The sequence below is a fragment of the Argentina silus genome (assembly GCF_951799395.1).
Source record: "Argentina silus genome assembly, chromosome: 2".
In the NCBI taxonomy this organism is placed as follows: domain Eukaryota; kingdom Metazoa; phylum Chordata; class Actinopteri; order Argentiniformes; family Argentinidae; genus Argentina; species Argentina silus.
Genome location: NC_139656.1, coordinates 11,330,171 through 11,349,395, shown reverse-complemented (window position 1 = coordinate 11,349,395; position 19,225 = coordinate 11,330,171). Strand labels below are relative to the sequence as shown.

Here is a 19,225-nt window from a genome sequence, read left to right as displayed (position 1 = left end):
TAAAAAATAAGAGGGGCTCTTGGATATGGAGGACACATGTGTGTGTTTGCAGATGGCTTGCAGAATGTCAAAGTAGCCATGTCTGACACAAGTTATCATTGATCTCAGGCCATCTACCTTGTAAATGTCCTCCAGGCCTAACCAAGAGGAAATATTAGCCTCCAAAATCTAATGAAAGCGCACAAGACCCTTGTTAAGGATGGGGAGCAATTGTGTCAGGAGGGAGAATTTACAGCTTCATTATAGTGGCTGGGTGATGGGATTTGGATCTGCTGCTGTGGCAGGACTGCAGATCTTGTTTTCCTGCAGCTGCTGTAGTAGATTGTTTCTCCAGTTAGGCTCTCCCTGATCGTGAGTTACATCTGATGTGGCGCTGCTAGGACACCGTCTTGTCTGGCTGCATCTCAGACTGTTAAACATGCATTGCTGTATTGGGAACAAATTAGTTTCCCTTCCAGGTTAGGACAGGGCAGTTAATAAAAACACTGCTTTTTATTTGCTGCAGTGTTTTTCATAATGTTTTTCATTTCCAAGCAGCAGAGCTGCTGACACTGTGGGATGAAGGCTAACTGGGTTACAGTGAAACATTTTCTATCTTTATTCAGCTTAGATGTGTCTATTTACAGTGGAAATACTGTACAGGCCACCGATGACACAATAGCACAGCCTCCTCCTCACAAACTACTGGTAAAGATGCCTAGGATGTCAGTGTACAGGATGAACATTGCGGCACACACACACATACACACACTCTGGTTTGGGGAGGGAATCGGACACAATTGATTTCCAGTGCCAACAGCGGCGGCTGGGCGTAGGAAAACCCCGGAAGCACTGGCGAGGAAGTGTTAGGGAGCAGAAAGGAGAGTGAGAGCGACAGGCCGCAGAGAGAGCAGTGCAATAAAAGCCAAGGTTGTGAAGGAAGAGGGGAGGCCTCCTTTATTGGGTTAGCACCGGTCTGTAAACTTGTTAAAGTCCTCGGTGCTAGATCTCATTCGACTGCAGGGGAGTGGGCTTGTTTCCCAGGCACCGGGTTGCTTTAAGAAATGGGTCCCAGAGAATGCATTATTTCTCTGTTAACCAGGTTAGTGTCAGCTGCCCTCCCGGTGCTCTCCATCACTTAGCGTCACAATAGCGGGGAAACAAATGTATTAGAAGGATGGTGGCTGGTGCTACATCTGTTTTGGCTGTCAACCTAGGGGGGCCTCAGAGTCTTTGTGAGGTAGGGTCTTAACATACTGTATGTGGGCCCATGATGGGTTTAGATGTGAAATTCTGTGGGTGGTTCAATGAAAATGATGGAGGGGAAAAAACCCTATTATATGTTTTTTCCAGACCACTCTAACCTAGAGGATATTGAGTCTCCTAATGTGCATGCTGGGACAGTAATAACTCAAATGGATTTTCAATTGTAATTTCCCCTGACTTAACCAGCAGAACGGTGCATTACAGTGAAATAAGCACCAGTGTGAGTAATACTTGAAATGAATACTGTTTACATAGGCCTGAGTATGTCATACATGCATTATTTAATTTTGGCCACCGTGACATTAAAAGTCGGTATTGTAGTACACCAATATTGAACTACAATATGCAAAACCCCCTCAAAAAAACCATGTTAAAAGCCATTTGAAGCTGTATGTGCGTTTGTCTCTGGTAGAGAGGATCTCAGATATGTCAGGGCTGCTGTGTTTGTAATAAGCAGATGTTAGACCATTAATTTAAAAGGGGAATAACTATAACAGTACAATACATGCAGATGCCACCGCTGGCTGTCTTATGATATTGTAATGGAGGGGAAATATTCAATTCAGCGTCAGAGCGCTCTGTTAACAGCTCCTTGCTGAGGTGAAGTGTGTGTGTGTGTGTGTCAGAAGAACATAGTGCAAGATTAAGTGTCGAGAGCCTGGTCCTGGCGTCCTGTCTCTGTATTAGAAAGTCTAATGTCGGACATGATTCACTGGTAAATTACAGAATATATTAAATCGGGGAATAGACATCAAAGTCATCGAACAGAGGCTCCTTTTAATGGAGAGGAGGTATTGCCGTAGTCTTTTAGCGGACCGTTGGTTGCATGTGGTGTTTGTTTCTCACTTGTTCTTTTCTCTGTGGGAGAGAGGAGAGGGAGGAAATGCATCCCCAGAGTTGAGGGTCAAAGCTGGGTAGAGATGTGCAAAAAGCCTGGTACAATTACCAAAGCAATTTACACCTCCAGGTGAGGCGAGCTATTGGAGCAACAAGCAATGCCAGAGTGTGGGCCTGCTGCCATTGTCAATGGTGGAGGAGCAACAGTGTCTGCACACAATAGAGTGTACCAATACAACTCTAACACACACCTCTAGCTTCAATAATCTATTCAAATGGCTCTGTCCATATACATTTTAATAGCTGTGATAAGAAAGTGGTAAATATCAGTTTCTAGTCTTTCATGAGGCCTGTTGTTTTACTGCTTTCATTATTAAAACAGCCTCCCGCATCTCCATTGTAAATAAACTCTATTTAGCAACAGGAGCCTGAGTAAGGCAGAGCCCTTTAAAAAAGGGCTTTTCAGTCCATTAATGCCCTCTGAAAATAGCAGCAAATAATTTCACCACAGGCTTAGGTGCACTAAGCGATATCAGAAAGTAAATTCAGGGGAATTTTTTAAAAATTGCCAGATTAGACCATAATGTCCTGCAGGGGAGGAAATGTCACTGAAATCAATGGTATCGAGCCATGTTCAGATAACGCTGTGGGGAGAGAGATGGGGGATTGGGGTGTGAGGAGTGGGGTCAGATAAAGAGAGAGAGAGGGAAAGAAGAGGTAGAGAGAGAAAGGGGGAAGGGAAGGCAAGGTACATACCATACACATAGAGGATGTAATCGTCGTAGGACTCGCCCACTGAGTTGGCAGCCACGCAGCGGTAGGTACCGTTGAAGGACTTGTTGAGGTTCTCGATGAATAGGTCGGTGCCAGTGATGACGGCATGGGAGGGCACGTCATCGTCCACTTTGACCCAGTTGACCCTCTGTGGCCTGTAGAAGGGACATTCATCTAACTGGTCAGTCTGTGTTTCCCAAAGATTTCTCTAAACGATGCAGGCTCTCAAAGTAACACAAAATCATCTGTAATAGGCATTGGGTAAAGAAAGTGAATATCAACAGCACTTGATCACTGAAGATACTTTATATTGCTAACGCCAATGGAAAATGTTAAATTCTTAGAGGACATGAAGGGGAAGCAAAAGAGTCTTCCACCTTCTGCAACACATTGAAGTGTGTGTGTGTATGTGTGTGTTTGTTTATGTGTGTTGAAAATTGTGTGTATTTTGTGGGTGCCTTTTTCTTATACAGTAATAGCCCCCTAGACCGTAACTTCATTAACCAGTTGTCTTTGTTCCCTCGCTACCTTGGCTGGGCCATATATAGTCACAGATCCCATTTCTATGACGATGAGCTCTGAGAACACTACCAAGGGGGAAAAAACGTGCCTCTTAACTGTGTTCTGCTTGCACAACTTTCAATGGCTGCACGAGCGTGCCATTATTTCCCCTGAGTGAGTCGAGGCCTTTCTTGTTGTTCTGTTTTGTTTTGGTGTTTAAATGTGTTTCCCTCAATTTGAAAAGACTGGTGAGGAGAGCAAGTGAGAGAGAAGAGGGAAAGAGAGAGGCAGGAAAAAAGCGCTAAGCTTCAAAACAAAAGAGCAGTTTGAGCTCAATAACAGTTGATCTTCCGCTTTTGTGAGGGGGTGAAAAAACAACAATTGATGGTGGCGGCGGGCGGCTAGAGAGAGAGAAATCCCACATTGGGGCAAAAATCTCAGGAAGACGGAACCAGAGGTTAAATATACACACGCCGGCATAAAGACGCCATGCTCCCAGGATAGAGCGAGAGAAATGACCTAGAAAAAGTGGTTTATTGAGGAGGAGGGGATGCAGGGAGAACACACAGGAAAGAGCGAGATAGGGAGGCTGTGGGGGAAAAGAAGGGTGGGCATCTAGAATACAAATGGCCACACATGGCCCAAGCCCAGAACCATGTGCCTGTAATGACTGCAGAACTCTCACAAGCACTAATGAAAATTACTTCCAATTCTCTGCTCACTGTATTGATTGTATTTTCATCTTTATTAAATGAATACGGTTGAGTGCCTGTCTCCCTGCTGCGTGCAAAATCTTGAGGAGCGGAAGGGAGGTGTGTGTCTGGGGAGGTGTGTGTGTTTGTGTCTGTCTGGTGTGTGTCAAAATTAGATAAAAATGTGAGAGGTGCCACCCATGTTTTTGTACATACAGTATATGACATGTATTGATATTCCATCCCCCTGTCCTCAATTAGGATGTGTTGTGACAGGAAGACATTAATAATGCGGGATCATATGGCTGATGATGTCAGGTAATGGGGTGGTGCGTGTACCCACGGCACATCACTGCAGCAGGCTCACTGCGATGACATCACCGCTGGCTCCTGAAGCTACTGTCGGGTGCTTCCTTCTCAGTGTGTGTTCCTGGCAATGCATTAGCATCTCATAACCTAACTGCGCAACAGCCAGAGAATGCTAATGACAGGGGATGTAAGCTAACAGCAAGGGGGAAGACAGTTTCCCCTTTGGAGGCAAAATAAAAAAGACATTTACGCTACTCCATAGCCATAAATATTCATACACATAACATCAGTAAGCCTGTGAAAGTGTGTGAGTGTGTATACTGTATGTGCAGGTGTGTGTGTGTGTGTGTGTGTGTTTGTGTGTGTGTCAGTGTTGTGTCTGTGTGTGCGTGTGTGTGTATCCCTTATGGCAGGTTCCTAATTGGCTGGTGCGGGTATCCAACAGGTGGAGGTATAGAGTGTCTTACTGGGGTTTGCCTTTGGCCTGGCACGTCAACTCCAGGTTCTCTCCTTCCCTCGTCAGCCCCTCAGGAAACTCCACCACAATCTTCACCTCAGGTTTGTCTGTGGAGGGGAGGAGAGGGGGAGACAGTGTGTCAACGTGGCAGGTGCTGTTCAAGGCTATCAAGATTGCCCACCTCTACGTAGCACTTCTTTATTCTCGGTTGATGCAGGCTATATGGAATTGAAAACAAAAAGGTTTGTTGGGGAGACTCACAAAGCAAGAGTAAACAAGTGGTGCAAAAGAACAAATATTGCTTTTCAAGTGTCTGTTTAAAGTTATTTTCATTAAAGGAGCAGGGTGTGAGTCGGTTGGAAATCTGCCACCTCTGGCCACCATGACGAAATTCAGTTAGAAGTTCCAAACAACAATATCCTCCCGAATAATAATATAACCTCCACAAAATGGACTTGCAGTGTCAGATTAGCTGTTGTGTTTCTGCATGCACGCACAAATGTAAGAGGCAGCCACCAGAGACAAAAAGGAGAAAAAAAGTCCACTCCCCTAGAACACCTCAGGCCAGTAACAACATGTTTATATACAAACCGAGTGTCAGGTAGGACACGGCATGATAGAAAGCGCTTTTCAGGACCAAAACAGTGTTCTTAAATGAAATATCTCTTTAAAGGATCTCATTCTCTGATCTCTACTGATTAAATATAGAAATTACAATCATTAGAACGCTTTTAGAAAGCTTGAATGTTACATACTGTATTGCACCTTTAAAAGCAACGACAGCAAACTATTTGTGGTCCCCTATAAGAAACTGATGGTACATATACTCTTGTGGGCATTCCAGAAGGAGTAGTCATTGAGGAGGCCACTCTGCGATGCTCTTGGTTCATCTCGGTCCATCTCCATAGTAACAAACTTGATGTTGTTGCAACAAAGGCCACTTTAGCCTCAGCTACATTTTACTATTCATGAATTTGATGAGAAGAGAAATTGTGCCCATACCAGGGGTGGGCAGCTTGGGTTTTAAGGGTTTCGGTCGTTAAGGGCCCTTATGCAGTCCCACCCTGTATAGGGGGCAGCCTAAAATGGGCCCACTTGGTTCGTGGGATTTAGAAGCCTTGGGGAACTCCCCTGACTTCCCTAGGAAATTCTAATGCTAAGTCATTTACAGGGACAGTCTTTAAGAAAAATAACTTGTACCTTGTAAAATATATCAAATATATAAGATATGAGTCTTATATGAGTAGAATCTATCAACACTGTGTTATTATTAGCCTTCTATGCTAAGTTCTATCAGAGCTTGGCACTCAAAACTACTGCCCTATCCTGTTTATATGGATCCCCCCAAAAAACAGCTACTCCTAATGGGGTCGAAGTTTGTGCTTTCTTCTCTGCTCCACAGAGTCCACTTAGAACGGATGCGACAAGCCTTTCCTATCTGCTCTGTTCTCCTCTCCTCTCCAAGGTCCAGTTTGTCAACAGTCCATTGCCCCCACAGGGTCGGCGCTGACCTTTATGGTCCCTCCGTAACAACCTTTGACTCATCCATTAACATGACTGGCTGCCACAGGCTTACTCTCACCAAAGGTGATAGACAGCAAATTAACGAATGGCTTTTCATTGCCAGGCCCTAAAGGGGTGTCTCTAAAGCACCATATATCCATGGGTTTTTCAGTGACAGATACTATATTCGGCGTGAAGTGAACACGCACTTGACATTGGGAGAGTGGGAAGCATTGCTCTGTCTGCACGGGGATGGGGGCGGGAGGGTTACTATGTTGTTTGAGGTGAGGTTTCTCATGGCTGAATCTCAACATGATTTGACAGATTAAGTTCTTAAGGTTGTGGGAATGTAAGAAAGAGTCCCAGAGAAAACCTATATTCTTTAATTTTAACAGTAGTTGTTTCATGGTAGGAGTTATTTTGTAAGGTGAAATGAGTGAAACTCAATGGGCAATCTAGGATTGGTACATTCATTTTTGGACTTCTAAATGAATTATATATTGCCATTTTTGAAGAATATATTTCATATACTTCATATAACATATATAACTATATACACTCACCAAACACTTTATTAGGAACACCTGTACACCTTTTCATGGTGGAGATATGTGGTGTAATGGTGTGGGGAATGTTTTCTTGGCACACTTTGGGCCCGTTAATACCAATCAATCATCACTTGAATGCCACAGCCTATTTGAGTATTGTTGCTGACCATGTGTATCCCTTCAATGGCCACAATTTACCCATTTTCTAATGGCTACTTACAGCATGATAATGCACCATGTCACAAAGCAAAAGTCGTCTCAAACTGGTTTCATGAACATGACAATGAGTTCAGTGTTCTTCAGTGGCCTTCCCAGTCACCGGATCTGAATCCAATAGAACACCTTTGGGATGTAGTAGAACGGGAGAATCACAGCTTGAAAGTGCACCTGAAAAATCTGCAGGAATTGCGTGATGCAATCATGTCATCATGGACCAGAATTTCAAAGCAATGTTTGCAACATCTTTTGGAATCAATGCCACAAAGAATTTAGGCTGTTTTGAGAGAAAAGGGAGGCCCTACCCAGTATTAGTATAGTGTTCCTAATAAAGTGTTTAGTGAGTGTATATATATAACTTCTAACCTCATGAGATTAGTTCAACCCTTTAAATGTAATGTTTATTCCATGCTGGACCAAAACACCATAGCACTCTACCACTGATATTGCTCGGACCAGGCTTAAAGAAACAATCACCATGGTGTTTATGAACTTTCAAACCAACTGCTGCCCTTGTAATATAAAACAAAAAGAGATGATAGGACAACAAATGCTGCCAGTAAAAAGCCACATCTGGATATCAAACGTGCATTAGATGTTTTATGTTAGAAAGGCCTTCTCCACATTTAAGGAAACACCGGATTATAAAAGTCTGCAAATCAGTTTGGGAAGCCTTTGAATGTGTCTTACAGTCAGTAAACACTAATAAGGCCCCCCTTTGCTCCCTTTGGCAGACTTGGCTTGCCTGCAGAGGACCTGGGGTGTTCAGAAGAAAGAGCAAGCCTCTGTATTATATACAGTGCTAATGAGAGCAAGGGGAGAAAAGAACGGAAGGGAGAGAGAAAGACTGAAAAAGGAAGAAAGAAAATACATCTCACCGTTGTTTCCCTTTCATTAAGAAAGATAAATAAAAAAAGGCCCTAGCAACAGCAGTTGCAGAGGACTATGATAATAAATACCCCACAGTATGGGTACAGTTTGGAGTCCTGTTAATACTGTAGTTATCATCATTATCATCTATACTAGTGCTATTTTTCTTGTTATACACTGATAGCAGCAGTAGTGTAATTGAGCAGTTGTTTAAAAAATAGTAGCACAGGGTTACATTTAAAATGATCAACTACCTTGCAATGACTTTGCAAAATGCTGTGGACTACGACATTGAAAGACATGCCCTTTAGAATCCCTGAGAAGCATTTGCCCTCGTAGTTAGTCCTCATAGCTGATACTGCATCTAAACATTGGCACTGGTCCAAGCCCTGAGTACCTCAAAGGACTCTAAATCTAATATTCTCTCTGTAAATGAGCTTGTAGTGATGCAATATACTATGCCATAGCAACTTGATCACCCTGACGCAAGTGTACAAGTGCAATGCTCTTTTACAGTAGCTTCATCATGAGGTCTCTTTATCCAACATTATCATACTATTTTTGACATTGACATTAAACAGTAATCGCTGCACCATGTTTAAGTCCGACCTTAGTCAATAACAAAAATGTATTTGACCTCTGGATGTTTCTTTTTTTAAATACTATAAAGTGAATGTAAATATACCAGAGGCTGAGGTATAAGTTGCTGTACCTGCAGATCACCAAATATGTCAACAGTGACCTCATCCTGGCACTCCCCTGTCCAACCTTGCCGGTCAACACACAGCAATCTGTGGGCAGTCCATCTGTCCTAATCACAGCCTGTCAGAGGGCAACGTTCATTGTTGGTGATGGACAGGGATGGGCGCAACGCCATGTGTTGACTCTGTTGATTAGGCATGTACCCTTAAAGGAGAAACTCTAGAGCTTTGTTTCTGGTCCAGGCTGTACATCGCATCTCACAACTGTTCCCAACTCACTCAAGCACAGTGTCTTCCTACCGTGTCATCTTCACAACACTAACATGAAAGAAAATGAAGGTTTCTGTTTGGTGTTTTGATAGCTACAACGTCTTTCCCTCGAAGAACTCTGTTGAGTCCTGATATTGCCACTTTGGGAGAAATGAGAGCTGCATATTGTGTGACAGAGGGGCCATTATCATTATGGTAACAGAATTATTATTATTATTATTATTATTATCTCCTTCCCCCCAGCAGTACTCAAGCCCCAGCGATCCATCTGCCCTGGGGCATCTGAACTAGTGACCCTGAGGGAGGCAACAGAGCGCTGGGTAGAACTGTTTTCCTTGTCTGGCCCATCAATATTACTGTCTTATTTAATATCCCTGCACAATGTTTTTCTATTGCAGAGTGAACTCCATTAGGGCAGCCCCATGCACTCAATAACTTTAACATTGATTGCTTCACCTGCTGCGACTGCATAGCGAAGCATTGTTTCTGATAAGAGTGCACAAGTCAGACCAGAGAGTTAGAATGGGTAGAATTTGGACTGCCTGCTGGCTATCTTGAAGCTGAACTCGAGCCTTTCTGTGAATTGTTGATCATCACCTTACTTCTCAGTATTTTCTGAGATTCTCAATGTTCTTTACGCTACAATGGTATAATACAATTGTGCAACCACTTTGGTTGGTCCATGTAGAAGAGTGGAATGCGGAACCATTTGGTTTCGCTACTTCAGTATCAATGCACCACAAAAGTGTGACAGCAGCCGCTGCAAATCTGCCCTGGCAGTTGGACAGGCAGCCGAACCAGGTTCTGCTGTAATCGGAGGCTGACCAAATGTCATGCTGCCCAGCAGATGAGCTGATCTCTTCTGTCTTTTCTTGAGAAAGGTCATTTAGAGCATCCATGTTGTTTTTGTACTGGGAGCAACAAGCATGGCTGGGGTTAACCTTGCCATGGCATACTATGAGCCATATGCCAAGGTTTTGAAGGAAACTTTATTAAAAAATATCCGTACCCTTTACATAGATAATGTGATCGAAAGCCCAAAACCGAGCCAAAGGTCAAGTCATGCACTGCATCATAATGCCTGTACATTGAAATCTGGCAAAAATAGAGCCTGATGCAGAGACAGGTTAACAGCAGGCATATCAGGCTTGTTGTCTGGATTTGGGCCCAAGGATAATATATACAATGGTTTGTTTGCATACTGTGCACATTTTTTTTTCATGCTATTTTATATTTTAAAGATATTTTATATCTTTGAGCGTCAGTCTATACTCACATTGTACCTCCAGATACTTCTGAGCCTGGAATTCCTTGACTGCTGGGTGGTCCACGATGCACACCACAGGCACCCCGTCATCCTCCTTAGTGACGGTAAACGTCAGACGACTGGTCACAGTGAACATCCTGTCGTATGTTTTCTCCACATTGGACTTGCCTGAGAGGGAATATAACAGCCACCATTCAATAGAGATCACAGAGACCATTACAGACCTTCATAAACCTATTTTGTGGTAATGTGGGAATGCCCGAGGCATTTTCGGGCATTCCCTCTAAATGAACATGCCCAAAGTTAACAGCCTACAGCATTACAATTTTAGGGACTACATGCATAGTATCAGTAGAAAGGTACCATCTGTGAGATTATGATTCAGGTGTCAGCGATGATGTGAGACTTGCAGAACAAGAGCTACAGTACTGTAGATAGTACTGAAGTGTTCTCTTTTTGAACATTTGAGAGTGGATATCTTTAGTGGGTGACTGGTATGGGAGCTTTTTGAGACATTGCAGTTGTTCTCTTTCACTGAAGACCCCTATTCAATCACACCTGGTACAGGCCGGTGATGCTTGCAAACGATAGCCCCACCTATCACCCGTCCCAAAAGGGATGCAGCAAACGCACCATTTCATCCTTTCCACTCTTCACTCGCTAACTATCTGAAGTGTATTGTAGTCGTATTCTGGTAGCTAGCTACAATTAAACTGTTGTAACAATAATCCGATGATTCTCCCGGGGTGTTGGACAGGTTACTGGAATTCTGCAGTTCAGGTTATTATTCTAACTTGCTAGGTCCCACGTGTAGGCTATGGCTAGCACTTGGACGGTCGGCTAGGTAGTTACCGTGTGTAGCGCTGGGACTGTTGCTAGCTAGCACGTTCGTCACCATTACAATTTAAGCACGTGACTAATCTAGAAGTTGCTAGTTCTTACACTTCGAGTGAACAGAGCTAGCACAAAATAGCGAGATAGAGTTGGTAGGCATTTTCCACCATAAAGTGTAGCTTCATTGCTGTACTGCTTTGGTGTGTGGGGACATTTTTTTTTTTATCTCTAGGGAGATGTTATTCTTTCAGTTGTTGGCCCTGCTACGGCTGTAGTGCGTGTGCCAACCACTGTCTTTATTGTTTTAATTTTTTTTATTTAACCTTTATTTGTACAGGGGAGATGCACTGAGACCAATGGCTCTTTTGCCTGTCCACAATATTTACACAATAACAAAGCAACACATAAAAAATACAACATAGTTAGGGTTAGAAATCAATCCATCATATAAAACCACAATAACATGGTTCGGTTTCGACTAGACCCAAGTGACAACGCACCAAGAAGGTGAGCCACATGGCCTGCCTGAGTGGATGCACTCGTGCTCTGTGGAAGCAAAACTCTCACTCAGTCTGCCCACTTTGCCCCCACACTGACTCATCCTCCATCACTGGACCTATCTCGAGGCCTGGCTCGGTGACGATGCGCATGGAGTTGAATGAGGACAGGCTAGCGAGCTATCTGGCTGCTCCTCCAACATGGAGTTCTCCGACAAGGGATGGAGATGATGGTGCTGAACTGGACTCCCTCCTTTCTGTCCAACATGCGGCGGTGTGGGAGCCGAAGGATGAGGTCTCCTCCAAACTGGACATGTCCTTCATGGATGCAGTCCGCAGAGCATCCTCTGGTCTCAAAATCCACGGCCCAAGAGGACCAAGTTAGATGGGATAATGCTGAAGGGTGACCCATCCGAGGAGTGGCAAACTGCCATCCGCACGGCCGTTTGCCTCTCCTTGCCGAATGCCTCGATGTCGTCATGGCATCGTGGAAGCAGCCCTTCTCAGCTAAGGCACTGGGCGGCACCAGCCTCTAAGAGGAGAAGGCTGGTGCCGAATGGTGCCTTGATTGAGAAGGGCTGCTTCCACCAGCCCATGAACAGGAGAAGGCTGGGTGGCCAACCTAACTTTGATGGAAGCCTCCCTGGAGTGAAAAGCACACCTGAAAACAAGAGTGTTTTTTGTTCTGCTGTGTCCACAACATACATTTTATTTATTGATTAACCAAGTGTGCACACAGATTGAAAATGGGACAGATACATTTTGTAGCAGAATAAAACCATAGGTCGGACTCAAGGATACGGGGGAGTAGTATTAACAACTTAACATAAGGGAGATAAAGGCGGGCTATTGTGTGGCTCTGAATAGAGTATCTCTCTGAAAGTGACCTTGTACGAGGGGGAGAAAGAGGGTGGCGTCCTTGAGAATGGTCAATGGATGTAAATCAGCTGAACATTGCTTGCTGTCAAGGACTGCTGTACTTGTAAGTCACTCATTGGCGGTGTGGATGGGATGGTTTATTTGTGTTTTATGAAGTGAGATACAACGGCGGTGGTCCACGGCTCTGAGCCCTGCACGCAACAGGCCAAACACACACACACACACCACCCTCTGATGGTTAACTGCTGCTATACAATGTAGACAACACACTCTCTCACAATGAATATCTCACATCAATGACACAAAGACAAGCAAGGGGGAGAGACAGTGGCAGAGGTGGAGAGTAGATACATTTTTCCCCATTGATTTTGTAACAATCTTTGGTAACATGAGTGCATTTCTGTCATGTCAATAAAGAAAATATAACTACATTTGATTGAGATGGGAGAGGTTGATCAGGGGTGGGAGACAGGGCCAGAGAGAGGGAGGCAGGAGGGGAATGACAGACAGTGAGGGAAAATCAGGTGAGAGAGAGAATCTCTTCATTAAGCTTTGATATGTTAGGATGAAATGGCAAACTCCTTTCATGCTCACAGCACAGTGTAGTTGTTGTTTCTCAGGTATCTGCTGGGTATAGACTCACCCGAGGTGACAGCTGTCTCCAAAGCTGATGAAAATGTGGCTTTGTGACAAACAGGTGCATGTTACTCCATTTGACAAGTTGAGTGCTGAACACTGGGACTAATTCATCACTAATAAAAGGCAAATGCATACATGAGATTGAAGATTGTATGCTTATCTCAAACACAGTCATATCAGACAGATTAAACAAGGTCAAATAGTGGGGGATTTACCTCAGTTCTCAAGGGCCAAAGTGCACTGTGTGAAGTTTGAACTCCTAGCAAACTTAACACCTGCTGAGAAGGCTATCTGACCAATGGCATTAATTAATAAGTTAAAGGTATTAGAATGTAAGATTTTAGCAATCAAATACCTCTAAATCCCCATGATAAATTGTTAGTGATCAGAAGAGACGATTAGGTGAGAAAAATTGATCACTGCTCAAAGTGGTTTTGCTCTCAGAAATTGCATTTCAAAATACTGTGTTAAGGTCAAGCACTGGTATAGCACAGCGTTCAGTTAGCTTGTTTTTTTGCTAGTTTTGCTGAAAATTCTAAACTCTCTTCAACAACACTAGACTGCAGACACTGCACCATCGACCTCCAAGGCTAAGACGTTTTGTAAGACAGGTTGAATTTCACTGCGCTGCATTATCATCATATGCAGTAACACTTCCATAGGAGGGGTTACTGAGGTTGTCTAAGAAGGCTACTTTTCTTTGAGGTGGGGTGGGAATTCTTCCCACAATGATACCATTTATTTTTGATAATGACCTTCTCAGAAGTGGCGTGGTATCATTTAGAGCTTATTTTTGGAGTGGCTATAATAAAGTTAATGAGAAGCTAATTGCTTTGTAGGCTAAATGTGACGCTAGTCAACATCAAGTTCAACATCAAAGCAAACACAGAGGCAGTGTTAATGGCAGCACTTCTTGGTGATCTTCTGATCAGGACCCATTTACACAGCCGCTACTTTCCAATTCATATCTTTAATTGTAATTTCAGCTCATTTAAGAGTGTGGGGGGTGGCCATGTTTGAAAGTGGACACAGCATTGGAGCCGCAGCCATTCCTTGACTACAGCCCTCGCAGCACGTCTAAAATATTATTTTATCAATTTGTGAGCCATTCTGCCAGAGCATGGCAGGATAATTGAAATCACCCCACGGTTTTCTTATAAGACTTCAGGCTAATGACAGTTCTCAGGCCTGTCTGTCAACATTCCATCTCCCCCTGTCTCTCTCTTTCATTTCACAGGAACAGACAGAGTAAACTGTGCTGTTAGAACTCCCATTGTTCCATGACTTTCATTTCACCCAAAGTTTAAGTGCTGGAGATATCAGTGGAGGCAGGACATAAAAGGGGGGGAAATATGAACTACAGCACAAAACAAGTAGGATAAGAGAGAGAACTCAAAAGAGAGAGAAAGAGAGAAAAAGAGAGATAATGGCAGGATAATTAGGGATTTGCATAGGGGGATACTGCTGGGTTTACATTTGTGAGCAGGGTGGGGGTAACCTTTAAATGATATTTTAAAAAGCCTGATTATCTGTTAAGGTAATTAAGGTTAAATTATGAGGACATTTAATTAGAAATATATCTGCAAGGCGAGAAGCTGGGGCCGAAAGCAATTTAGAGGCGGCGAGTGGAGTGAGATGGGCTTCTGCTCTTCCCCCTCTTGGCTTTTCTCCTGTTCCCTCTCTTACCTCACACCTCTTTCTCAACCTCCACATTCACTCACTCCCTCCACATTCACTTGAACAATGCTTTGTGTCATATTCATCACATTCACTGGGTAATTAATATGTAAAACATAGACTTCACTCAACATCATTCAAGACATGATACTGCTTTCAGAGACAGTCAGCAATACAACACTGTCCTGTTCAATCAAAAGCATAATGGCTGAAAGTGTTGTCTAGCAAAAGCACGTTTAGTAGTGATGTTGAGATGGACACCATCATTTCCAGTCCATTCGTTGCTGTAACTTTTCTTGTCCAGAGATATTTATGTTTGGTATCAAGGCTTACATGATCAGGAGGTTTTTTTAGCCTTGTTACCTGGTCAGCTAAAAGTCTGGATCTTAGCTTTAATTAGGACCCAGTTTTCTAGCGCAGGGCAGCAATGAAGTCTCAGATTCATGTTAATTACTTGATTCACACTTCCCTCACATGCCCTCTTAACATATTTTTCAATGAAGGCTGATTAAGGCTCAAGAAGTAAACACCAACACACTTATCTGCGCGTTTCTCCATTCACCTCTCCTTGATCGCATCCGTTTACACTTCTGCCTCTCTTTAGAACTCTAGAGAATTGACCTCAACTGTATCTTGAAGTGTGTTTTTCACTCCTTTGCTTGCTCCTTTTTAATTAGCCCGACGTCAATGACACTGTGTCCTAATTGCGTCACAAAATGTGGCTTTGAATTGATTCTATTAAAGTGAAGGGTAAGCTCAGTGGTCGCCACAGCCTTTTGGCATCGAGACAGCTTTCTTGCCCTCTTCAAAGGAGCTCCAACCATTAGGAGCCACCAATGACCCTCCGCTGTTCAACACTTACTCAGCAAAGTCAGGCCCCTGCATTACAAGCTCAATCCAGAGCTAATAATCAAACATTTTAATGAGAAGCCCAGGCCTGAAGTGGTTTAATTTACTCTAGTGAACACTTTAGCTGTTTGTTAGCATGGCTAGCTGTTAGCATGAGTACAGTATTCATTCAATAACATATATTTGTATAGCAGTTTTTACAAAAACTTTTGTAATTGTCTCAAAGTGCTTTACAACAAGATCAATACAAAGAATATGAACTAACATCAAACCACAGACCCCTAAAAAGCCAGCCAAGGGGAGAGGGGGGAGAAAAACATAGGGCACAGTGGCTGATCAGGTGCTAAACAGTAAACTAATGTGGAATGTGGTGCAAGAGTATCAGGTGTTCAGGTGTCCATAGTGAAGGGCAGTCTCCTGTGGGACCCAGGGGGGTTGTTATTCCTGACCACTTCACCTAACCAGGACTAGGGCAAATTCATTCAAACTGTCACTAAAAAATCTATGAATCTGAAATAATAGGCAATTTTACCATTTTTATTCCATCTAAAATCCACAACGAAATTAATGCAGAACTGATATTAAAATGACCTTAACATTGGCCCCTTTGTTCCCCTTCATCACAAAATGTTTTTGAAGGTTCACTCCATAATGCCTATTTCTGCCCACAGTGAGGTCCTAAAAAGGGAAGATATTGGCAAATGTAACTGCCAAGAGTCTTTTTAATTATTTTGTAACCTCCCAATAAATTATGGGAATTGTTATGGTGAGCAGTGTATTTTGGTGGCGGAATAGTATACCTACCTTGGAGCTCTTTGTCTCCCTTCATCCATCTTATGGTGGCGGCGGGCTTGCTGCCCATGGCAGTGCAGGTCATCTCTGTCTCATTGCCCTCACTCACAATCTCCTCCCGGGACTCGATGATTGGGTTGCCTGGAGGAACTGGCCAGGGACAAACAGACAGTGTTTAGGGAACATGGAGGGCGTAAATCACCCTGAATACCAGGGGTGCCAAGCCTTGTCACTGTTTAAGCAACCACGTGCCAAAGCGTTATCATCAACAAACTTGAACTTGGAATGCAATATGACTTTATCTGTACAATATACAAAATAGGTCCATTGGTCCCTCTCTGTGTAACCCTGTATAAATTCTATCCATGAAACAGGCCTTCTTTCAGAAACACTTTCAAATGAAATTGCCAACATTTAACAGATCTTTTGTCTTGCTCAACGTTTATCAATGTTGGAGTAAGGTCTTGTACAGAAAATGTTCTGTGTAGTTCAGATGTTTTATTTTCAGTTCCAATATACTGTACAATCAAGTGGAGAACACACACACTTTTGGGTTATATAATTTCAGCTCTCATTCGCTACCTCCTGCCTCTCCAAACACCTTGATACCATTTGCACTGTAGTCCTACAACCTACTCCTGCCTTGGCCCAGACAAGCTGATGACTGTGCCAGCCTCTGCACATCCTCCTTTTCAACACTTTCACATCGCAATCGCTCCCCAATCCCCACTGTCAAATTTCATTGCCAAAATGAAATGTAAAATGGCATCATTATTCCTAAGAGCAGGCTCTTGCTTCAAGCACGCCCTGTATGTTGCAATGCGAAGTGCACACACAATGCAATTTACTTCAAAAGCCCCACCATGATGCACAGCTGAGGCCTAGTTGGGAAAGGCTGGGCTCTGGGTTTGATTTGTGTGTATCCTGAGTTATGACCTCCTACTTACAGACAATAAAACAGAATTACAAATCTGTCACAACTCCAATTATTAGGTTCCTCCCAATTTTAGTTCTCTCTTATGGCATGCCCACATTGGGATAAGCCAATCATGCCACTTATTCTGTGTGGCGAACATCACAGCGACAGCACGCTCCTGTTGATTCTTCCTCAACATCAGAAGGATGTGCCCATTCCTCACCAGAGAAGCAGCACAACTTTTGGTCCAAACACTTGTAATCTCCTGCCTTGACTACTGCAACGCACTCTTGGCCGGACTCCCCGCCTCCGCCATCAGACCTCTGCAGCTCATCCAGAACGCTGCCGCTCGTCTGGTGTTCAACCTCCCCAAATTCTCCCATGTCACGTCCCTCCTCCGCACCCTCCACTGGCTCCTGGTAGCAGCTCGCATCAGATTCAAGACCCTGGTGCTTGCCTACCGGATGGAAAAGGGAACAGCCCCTCCCTACTTGCAAGCAATGGTTAGCCCCCAAACCCCTGCACGATCACTCCACTCTTCCACCTCAGCTGCCCACCTGGCACCGCCACCTCTACGTGGATGCAGCGGCCGCCCCACTCGGTCACAGCTTTTCACTGTCCTGGCGCCCCGCTGGTGGAATGAGCTTCCCCCCACTGTCAGGACTGCAGAGTCACTACCGATATTCCGCCGTAGATTGAAAACCCATCTCTTCAGGCGACATCTTAACAGTCCTTCCTAAGACCTCTTCACCCCCACTACCCTCCCTGTACTAACCCTAACCCCAACCCTTGAGACCTCTTCACCCCCACTTCCCCCCTGTACAAGTTCTCTCTTGTTAATGAATAATAATAAAAAAAAAAAAAAAATGCCTTCTGGCATTACGACTGCCAATGGCCCCTGGTGTGAGCATTGATTACTTTGTCTTATGATAACTGTTGGATAGATGATTCACTTACTTAAACAAATGTATTTGTTGTAAGTCGCTTTGGATAAAGGCGTCTGCTAAATGCCATAAATGTAAAAGTAAAATGCCAAACATTTTGTGTCAATACAGTGAAAGTGCCTTTGATGACCAGATAAATGGCTCTTCTCCTCCAAAAACAAGTGAGTCTTGATAAGACTTGAGAAAAGAGTGGACACTTTGGACCAGGGCACAGTGGCTCAGAGCCAGTGACTTTTATATTTTTAAAGCACACTTTTCTTTCGTCACAAAAACTAATTTGGAGAGATACAGTAGATGAGTTGTGGGCACAGTTTGTGTGAGAGAAGGCTACTTTAAGATACAGCTCTAGGATCAACCACTCAATTGGTGTGCCACTGATAGCCACACAAGCCACTGACACTGGACACAGGGATGTTCATGTAGACCCTGTGTGTGTATGTGTATGTTAGTAGTTCTCACAGTGATGTCAATATAGGCCTTCTGTGGTGGCTTTGGTACACATATTCCCATTGGTCAGTGACTGTATGAGTGTGCACAAGCATGATTAGTGTGTGTGTGTGTTGTCATACTCAGCACAGTGATGTCAGCGTAAGCCTCCTGCGGGGGGTCCGTGTAGAGCTGGCACACATATCTCCCTTCGTCCGGCAGCGACACATTGGACAGAGACACCCGCAGCTCGTTGTCTGAGAAGTTCACCAGCTGGAATCGTGCATCCTTCAGGGCTGAGGGGCCAAAGAAAGAAAGAAACAGAGAGAGGGGTCAATGAATGCATGTTGGCCGGTCTATGTTAATCTTTTCATTCAAATCACCTTTAGGTAGGAAAATAGGGTATGAGTTTGTGTGTGTGTGTGTTCGGTGCCTGTGTCCAGACCGGGTAAGAAGTTTGGAAATGTGGCAGCCACTTCCTCACTCACACTTCTGACTGGACAATTTCATCCTGACAACCTTGTTTGCCTCCCATGGTGGACATTCTCGCATTGATGCTGAATGAACACTAGTATTAATTTT

The 19,225-nt window shown here is 43.8% G+C and overlaps 1 protein-coding gene across 1 annotated transcript in view; it reads right to left on the bottom strand.

Moving 5' to 3' along the window:
• cadm1a (cell adhesion molecule 1a) overlaps positions 1–19,225 on the bottom strand; it is a 274,145-nt gene that overhangs the window by 36,140 nt on the left and 218,780 nt on the right. Inside the window, exons 3-7 of the mRNA XM_083665385.1 lie at positions 18,787–18,939; positions 16,370–16,507; positions 10,200–10,358; positions 4,826–4,922; positions 2,839–3,011 (exon numbers count right to left, since the gene is read on the bottom strand). Coding sequence (XP_083521511.1) covers positions 2,839–3,011; positions 4,826–4,922; positions 10,200–10,358; positions 16,370–16,507; positions 18,787–18,939 — 720 coding nt within the window. The remainder of the gene's footprint in view (positions 1–2,838; positions 3,012–4,825; positions 4,923–10,199; positions 10,359–16,369; positions 16,508–18,786; positions 18,940–19,225) is intronic.